Source organism: Oncorhynchus gorbuscha, linkage group LG09 (assembly GCF_021184085.1).
Source record: "Oncorhynchus gorbuscha isolate QuinsamMale2020 ecotype Even-year linkage group LG09, OgorEven_v1.0, whole genome shotgun sequence".
NCBI classification, from domain to species: domain Eukaryota; kingdom Metazoa; phylum Chordata; class Actinopteri; order Salmoniformes; family Salmonidae; genus Oncorhynchus; species Oncorhynchus gorbuscha.
The window spans coordinates 8,219,295-8,226,891 of NC_060181.1; the positions used below are offsets into that span (position 1 = coordinate 8,219,295).

A 7,597-nucleotide genomic window follows, 5' to 3' on the forward strand; every position below is an offset into this window, starting at 1 on the left:
GGAGCACACCCACTACCACTCACGCCCTCTCTCCCCCACGCCCTCTCTCTCTCCCACGCCCTCTCCCTCTCTCCCCCACACCCACTACCACTCACGCCCTCTCTCCCCCACGCCCACTACCCCTCACGACCTCTCTCCCCACGCCCTCTCTCCCCCATGCCCTCTCTCCCTCTCTCCCCCGCCCACGCCCACTACCCCTCACGCCCACTACCCCTCACGCCCTCTCTCCCTCACGCCCTCTCTCCCCCACGCCCTCTCTCCCTCACGCCCTCTCTCCCCCACGCCCTCTCTACCCCTCACGCCCTCTCTCCCCCACGCCCACTACCCCTCACGCCCTCTCTCCCCACGCCCTCTCTCCCTCACGCCCTCTCTCCCCCCCCACGCCCTCTACCCCTCACGCCCTCTCCCCCACGCCCTCTACCCCTCACGCCCTCTCTCCCCCCGCCCTCTCGCCCCCTCTAATGATAATTTTGTATGTGATCCTTCTCACTGTAGACAACTAAAACACAAGTGTTTCTGTTCTATTGACTCGACCTCTTTCTCGTCTTCAGCTGTTCCAGTGGAGAAGAAGATGGTTCCACTTTGACCCCCAGCTGGAGGCGTAAACAGAAGACCAGCAGCAATACATCCCTGTGTCAACATCAAGTCAAACTTATCAGCTCAGGAAGACTTCTACAGACGGAGAGGTTTAAAATATAGTCAGGGAGACTTCTACAGACGGAGAGGTTTAAAATATAGTCAGGGAGACTTCTACAGACGGAGAGGTTTAAAATATACTCAGGGAGACTTCTACAGACGGAGAGGTTTACGGAATTGTTTAAAAAATAGTTGGGGGGAAAGGAAGCCACAGAATAATTTGGTCATCAACAAATAGCCCAGTTCCTTTGTTTCTCACTATTCCAGAGTATTTAAACAGATTCTCCTAAATACATGGAAATTGAGCTGCTACATGATTTGTCTGTATTATGCACAATAATCTGGCACAAATCAGACCTGATTTAGTTCATTTTTAATGACTACCAAACACTGAAAATGGTCACTAACCAGATTTCCATACAGGCCTGATGGTAAACTTCCCAGAGGTCGACTAAAACAGACGGGATCTTTTACGTTGTGGACCTCCCACTATGACTCAGGCTACGTTCAAGAGGTTTGATATATGGCTAAGGGCTGTCCTTGGCCATATATATATAAAACCCCCAGTGTGCCTTATTGTTAATGTAAACTGGGTACCAACGTAATTAGAGCCGTACAAATAAAATGGTGGGTTAGCCAATCAGGATTCAGGGCTCGAACCACCCAGTTTATAATAAGAATCTCATCGAGGTGGGAGGAGTCGCTATATTGTGACAGAACAATCAGTAGTTAAATAATGGCATGCCACTCATCTCAGCTTTTTTTTAAATATATTTTATCTGCAACATCAGTTTTATACTTGCATGGAAATGAGCTGCCAAGGTGGCTAGATAAACCAAATGATTTGATCATTTTCAAAGATCCTGTTATTTAGAACACAAAAAGTACGAAGTCGATGACAAATGTATTTTTTTTTTTCTATATAAAAACAAGTTATATGCACATTTCACAACTGAACACCCAAAACAAGCACCATATCGGTTAACCTTTACAGTAGAAAATAGCAGGGGTTTAAAACGTGAGCTGGTTCCCAACGGTTGAAGGCTGAAGTTGCCTCTCCATGCTGATCTTGGGGTTTTTCCTTGATGGGGAAGCTGGATTGTTCCAGGGGTCATAAGTCAGGAGAATTACTTTCTAGACTGGGTTGTTGTTTTGCAAACAGAATTTGACTAAAACATTACGATCACATCTTATGTGGGAATACTTGGTGTTTTTACAGTCTTTATGTCCAACAATGAATAATAATACTACAAATGCAGCCTGTCAGTTGGTGAAGCCCTGCCCCCTGTGTGACCTAATAAAGACAAGTCAATATTTAGTTCATTTTAGAAATATAAAACGAGGAAGGCAGCATGGAGCGTACAGTCAGAAACTAACCCTGGGAGAAGAGGAAGCCAGCATGGAGCGTACAGTCAGAAACTAACCCTGGGAGAAGAGGAAGCCAGCATGGAGCGTACAGTCAGAAACTAACCCTGGGAGAAGAGGAAGCCAGCATGGAGCATGGGAGAAGAGGAAGCCAGCATGGAGCGTACAGTCAGAAACTAACCCTGGGAGAAGAGGAAGCCAGCATGGAGCGTACAGTCAGAAACTAACCCTGGGAGAAGAGGAAGCCAGCATGGAGCGTACAGTCAGAAACTAACCCTGGGAGAAGAGGAAGCCAGCATGGAGCGTACAGTCAGAAACTAACCCTGGGAGAAGAGGAAGGCAGCATGGAGAGGAACAGTCAGAAACTAACCCTGGGAGAAGTAAAACACAACATATGTTGATCTATGATTTAAAATAACTTCGAGCTGGTGACTATTGTTCAACGGGGAATGTTTGCAGTGGATTCCTTTTCAACTCTTCATCTGGACTGATCTGAGAACTGTGAAAGCAGTATGGCCTCAGAGGGATTTGCTTTCACCAAGTTACCTCGGGTCAGTGAAGAGAGCGGAAATAAGGTAGGAATTCAATCCAAGCCCTGTTAGAGCAGCGCACTAGACGGCCGACAACACAGTAAAGGCATTTCCCCCTGACGGTAACCGTAGGTACAACATCAGCTCAAGCTGACATGATGACTCCTTGCTGTCCCCAGTCCACCTGGCCGTGCTGCTGCTCCAGTTTCAACTGTTCTGCCTGCGATTATTATTATTTGACCATGCGAACGTCTTGGCCATGTTCTGTTATCTCCACCCGGCACAGCCAGAAGAGGACTGGCCACCCCACATAGCCTGGTTCCTCTGTAGGTTTCCTCCTAGGTTTTGGCCTTTCTAGGGAGTTTTTCCCAGCCACCGTGCTTCTACACCTGCATTGCTTGCTGTTTGGGGGTTTTAGGCTGGGTTTCTGTACAGCACTTTGAGACATCAGCTGATGTACGAAGGGCTATATAAATAAATTTGATTTGAAGCGACCTTACGTCTGTTAGAGAGCAGTGTGCACGACAGCACGAACCTGGATTGAATCCCAACCAGGCTGTTTTAGACTATTGAAATGGGACCCTACTGCTTCAGATCCTCATAACTAAACACATGGTATAAAAAACAACAACATTTAAAATAGGTGGCAGAGACACAAGTTAATAAAAGAGCATTTCAACAATGACACAGGCTAAAACATTTGACTGTTTGAGGAAATACTGAAAGTGTGTTGAGAGAATAATTTTACAGTCCATTTTCGATGGATTAGATTCACAACTGGAAGCCCCTGTTTATCTGCTGCTCCCCACTTCAGGACGTCTTCGTTTCTTCTGTTGGCCTGGTGGTGAAATAAACAAACGCTAGTTGACTGGGCTTAGACCGGATCAGCTACATTTAAAGTCAAGTGTTGTGTTGTGGTTACGACTCACCCTGTTGTGTCCATCTTCTCCTCTGTCTCTTTCTCCTCTTTCACATCTGAGGAAAACAGAACATGTCACTGTGTCCTCATGTCCAGCGTCCCGGGCCAGGCAGTGTGTCGTCATGGCCAGTCAGTGTGTCGTCATGGCCAGCGTCCCGGGCCAGGCAGTGTGTCGTCATGGCCAGTCAGTGTGTCGTCATGGCCAGTCAGCGTGTCGTCATGGCCAGTCAGTGTGTCGTCATGGCCAGTCAGCGTGTCGTCATGGCCAGTCAGCGTGTCGTCATGGCCAGTCAGTGTGTCGTCCCGGGCCAGTCAGTGTGTCGTCATGGCCAGTCAGTGTGTCGTCATGGCCAGTCAGTGTGTCGTCATGGCCAGTCAGTGTGTCGTCATGGCCAGTCAGCGTGTCGTCATGGCCAGTCAGCGTGTCGTCATGGCCAGCGTCCCGGGGCCAGTCAGCGTGTCATCATGGCCAGCGTCCCGGGGCCAGTCAGCGTGTCGTCATGGCCAGTCAGCGTGTCGTCATGGCCAGTCAGCGTGTCGTCATGGCCAGTCAGCGTGTCGTCATGGCCAGTCAGCGTGTCGTCATGGCCAGTCAGCGTGTCCTCATGGCCAGTCAGCGTGTCGTCATGGCCAGTCAGCGTGTCGTCATGGCCAGTCAGCGTGTCGTCATGGCCAGTCAGCGTGTCGTCATGGCCAGTCAGCGTGTCGTCATGGCCAGTCAGCGTGTCAGCGTGTCGTCATGGCCAGTCAGCGTGTCGTCATGGCCAGTCAGCGTGTCGTCATGGCCAGTCAGCGTGTCGTCATGGCCAGTCAGCGTGTCGTCATGGCCAGTCAGCGTCGTCATGGCCAGTCAGCGTCTCGTCATGGCCAGTCAGCGTCTCGTCATGGCCAGTCAGCCAGTCATGGCCAGTCAGCGTCTCGTCATGGCCAGTCAGCGTCTCGTCATGGCCAGTCAGGCCAGTCAGTCAGCGTGTCGTCATGGCCAGTCAGCGTGTCGTCATGGCCAGTCAGCGTGTCGTCATGGCCAGTCAGCGTGTCGTCATGGCCAGTCAGCGTGTCGTCATGGCCAGTCAGCGTGTCGTCATGGCCAGTCAGCGTGTCGTCATGGCCAGTCAGCGTGTCGTCATGGCCAGTCAGCGTGTCGTCATGGCCAGTCAGCGTGTCGTCATGGCCAGTCAGCGTGTCGTCATGGCCAGTCAGCGTGTCGTCATGGCCAGTCAGCGTGTCGTCATGGCCAGTCAGCGTGTCGTCATGGCCAGTCAGCGTGTCGTCATGGCCAGTCAGCGTGTCGTGATGGCCAGTCAGCGTGTCGTCATGGCCAGTCAGTGTGTTAGTCGTTTACCTTTCTCCTCCTCTGCCTCCTTCTCTTTCTCCTCCTCAGTCTTGACTCGTTTGGTCTTCTTGTGGTTGGCAGCGTTCCTCCTTCCCCCTCCTCCCTGTTCCTCATCCTCAGAGTCGGAGAACTCCTCTTCACAGGCTATCCTCTTATCATTGGCCCGAACTATACAGGAACACACATGCGCAGTTCAATAAGAGATTCATAACACGCGATGAGACAGTATTCTTGTTGGAGGAGCTAGTGGGTGTGTGTGTACTTACTGGAGATGCGTTTGTCAGGGCTCTCGTCCTCCTCATCTCCAGAGTCGGGGTGTGGAGCGTCTTCTGGGATGGCCTGCATCTGAACCCCCGGGGCGTGGGGCAGCATGCGCAGGTTCTCAAACAGCCTCTGTCTGGGGAGAGAGAGAGATGCTGAGTATGGTCACTACCGGTCAAAAGTTTTAGAACACCTACTCATTCAAGGGTTTTTCTTTATTTTTTACTATCTACATTGTATAATTATTTTATTAATTTTACCTTTATTTAACCAGGAAAGTCAGTTAAGAACACATTCTTATTTTCAATGACAGCCTAGGAATAGTGGGTTTACTGCCTATTCAGGGGCAGAACGACAGATTTGTACCTTGTCAGCTCGGGCGTTTGAACTTGCAACCTTCCGGTTACTAGTCCAACGCTCTAACCGCTAGGCTACGCTGCCGCCCCTACACTCTAACCACTAGGCTACCTACCGCAAATAATAGTGAATACATCAAAACTATGGAATCATGTAGTAATAAAAAAAGTTAAAATCAAAATATATTTTAGGTTTGAGTTTCTTCAAAGTACCCACCCCTTTGCACACTCTTGGCATTCTCTCAACCAGCCTCATGAGGTAGTCACCTGGAATGCATTTCAATTAACAGGTGTGCCTTGGTAAAAGTTAATTTGTGGAATTTCTTTCCTTAATGCGTTGTGTTGTGACAAGGTAGGGGTGGTATACAGAGGAGGCCCTATTTGGTAAATCTTCTGTATACCCCCCCTATCTTGTCACAACTGATTGGCTCAGACGCATTAAGAAGGAAAGAAATTCCACAAATTAATGCGTCTGAGCCAATCAGTTGTGACAAGATAGGGGGGGTATACAGAAGATTTACCAAATAGGGCCTCCTCTGTATACCACCCCTACCTTGTCACAACACAACGCATTAAGGAAAGAAATTCCACAAATTAACTTTTACCAAGGCACACCTGTTAATTGAAATGCATTCCAGGTGACTACCTCATGAAGCTGGTTGAGAGAATGCCAAGCTGTCAAGGCAAAGGGTGGCTACTTTTGAAGAATCTCAAATATATTTTGATTTCTTTAACACTTTTTTTGGTTACGACATGATTCCATAGTTTCTTTTTTACGTAGCTTAGACCTACTGGTTGTGTGATTTGGGATCTATCGTCCCAGTGTGTTTGGAGTAGGCCATTTATTTCACACAGAACTACAAGCTGACCAATAGACTAGGTCAACTTCGGTACTATAGTAGATTAGGCCTAAGTGATTGTCTTGTTGCCAGAGGAAAAGTAACTTAAAATGTGGACTGTTATTGTAGTGTCGGAAATCAGGGAGAAGGACGTGAGCCATTGCATCCTCTGTCAACATGAATAACCGTCATTTAAATATGTGATTTTATTTTACCTTTATTTTACTAACAAATTCTTATTTTCAATGACGGCCTGGGAACAGTGGGTTAACTGCCTGTTTAGGGGCAGAACGACAGATTTGTACCTTGTCAGCTCGGCGTTTGAACTTGCAACCTTCCGGTTACTAGTCCAACGCTCTAACCACTAGGCTACCCTGCCGCCCCCCTCTAACCACTAGGCTACCCTGCCGCCCCCCTCTAACCACTAGGCTACCCTGCCGCCCCCCTCTAACCCCTAGGCTACCCTGCCGCCCCTCCGCTCTAACCCCTAGGCTACCCTGCCGCCCCTACCCTCTAACCCCTAGGCTACCCTGCCGCCCCTACCCTCTAACCCCTAGGCTACCCTGCTACCCTGCCGCCCCTACCCTCTAACCCTCTAACCCCTAACCCCTAGGCTACCCTGCCGCCCCTACCCTCTAACCCCTAGGCTACCCTGCCGCCCCTACCCTCTAACCCCTAGGCTACCCTGCCGCCCCTACCCTCTATAACCACTAGGCTACCCTGCCGCCCCTACCCTCTATAACCACTAGGCTACCCTGCCGCCCCTACCCTCTATAACCACTAGGCTACCCTGCCGCCCCTACCCTCTATAACCACTAGGCTACCCTGCCGCCCCTACCCTCTATAACCACTAGGCTACCCTGCCGCCCCTACCCTCTATAACCACTCTAACCACTAGGCTACCCTGCCGCCCCCTAACCACTAGGCTACCCTCTATAACCCCCTAACCACTAGGCTACCCTGCCGCCCCTACCCTCTAACCACTAACCACTAGGCTACCCTGCCGCCCCCTACCCTCTATAACCACTAGGCTACCCTGCCCCCCTCCGCCCCTAGGCTACCCTGCCGCCCCTAACCCTCTATAACCACTAGGCTACCCTGCCGCCCCCGCTACCCTCTATAACCACTAGGCTACCCTGCCGCCCCTACCCTCTATAACCACTAGGCTACCCTGCCGCCCCCCTCTATAACCCCTCTACCCTGCCGCCCCTACCCTCTATAACCACTAGGCTACCCTGCCGCCCCCCCTCTAACCACTAGGCTACCCTGCCGCCCCCCCTCTAACCACTAGGCTACCCTAACCCCTAGGCTACCCTGCCCCCTCTAACCACTAGGCTACCCTGCCGCCCCCCCTCTAA

At 50.6% G+C, this 7,597-nt stretch overlaps 1 protein-coding gene across 1 annotated transcript in view; it reads right to left on the minus strand.

The window, feature by feature from the left end:
• Positions 1 to 2,894: 2,894 nt before the first annotated feature.
• Positions 2,895 to 7,597, minus strand: part of LOC124042663 (probable histone deacetylase 1-B) — a 14,921-nt gene continuing 10,218 nt past the window's right edge. The window contains exons 11-14 of the mRNA XM_046360745.1: positions 5,050 to 5,180; positions 4,793 to 4,951; positions 3,461 to 3,506; positions 2,895 to 3,369 (exon numbers count right to left, since the gene is read on the minus strand). Coding sequence (XP_046216701.1) covers positions 3,342 to 3,369; positions 3,461 to 3,506; positions 4,793 to 4,951; positions 5,050 to 5,180 — 364 coding nt within the window. The 3' untranslated portion in view covers positions 2,895 to 3,341. The remainder of the gene's footprint in view (positions 3,370 to 3,460; positions 3,507 to 4,792; positions 4,952 to 5,049; positions 5,181 to 7,597) is intronic.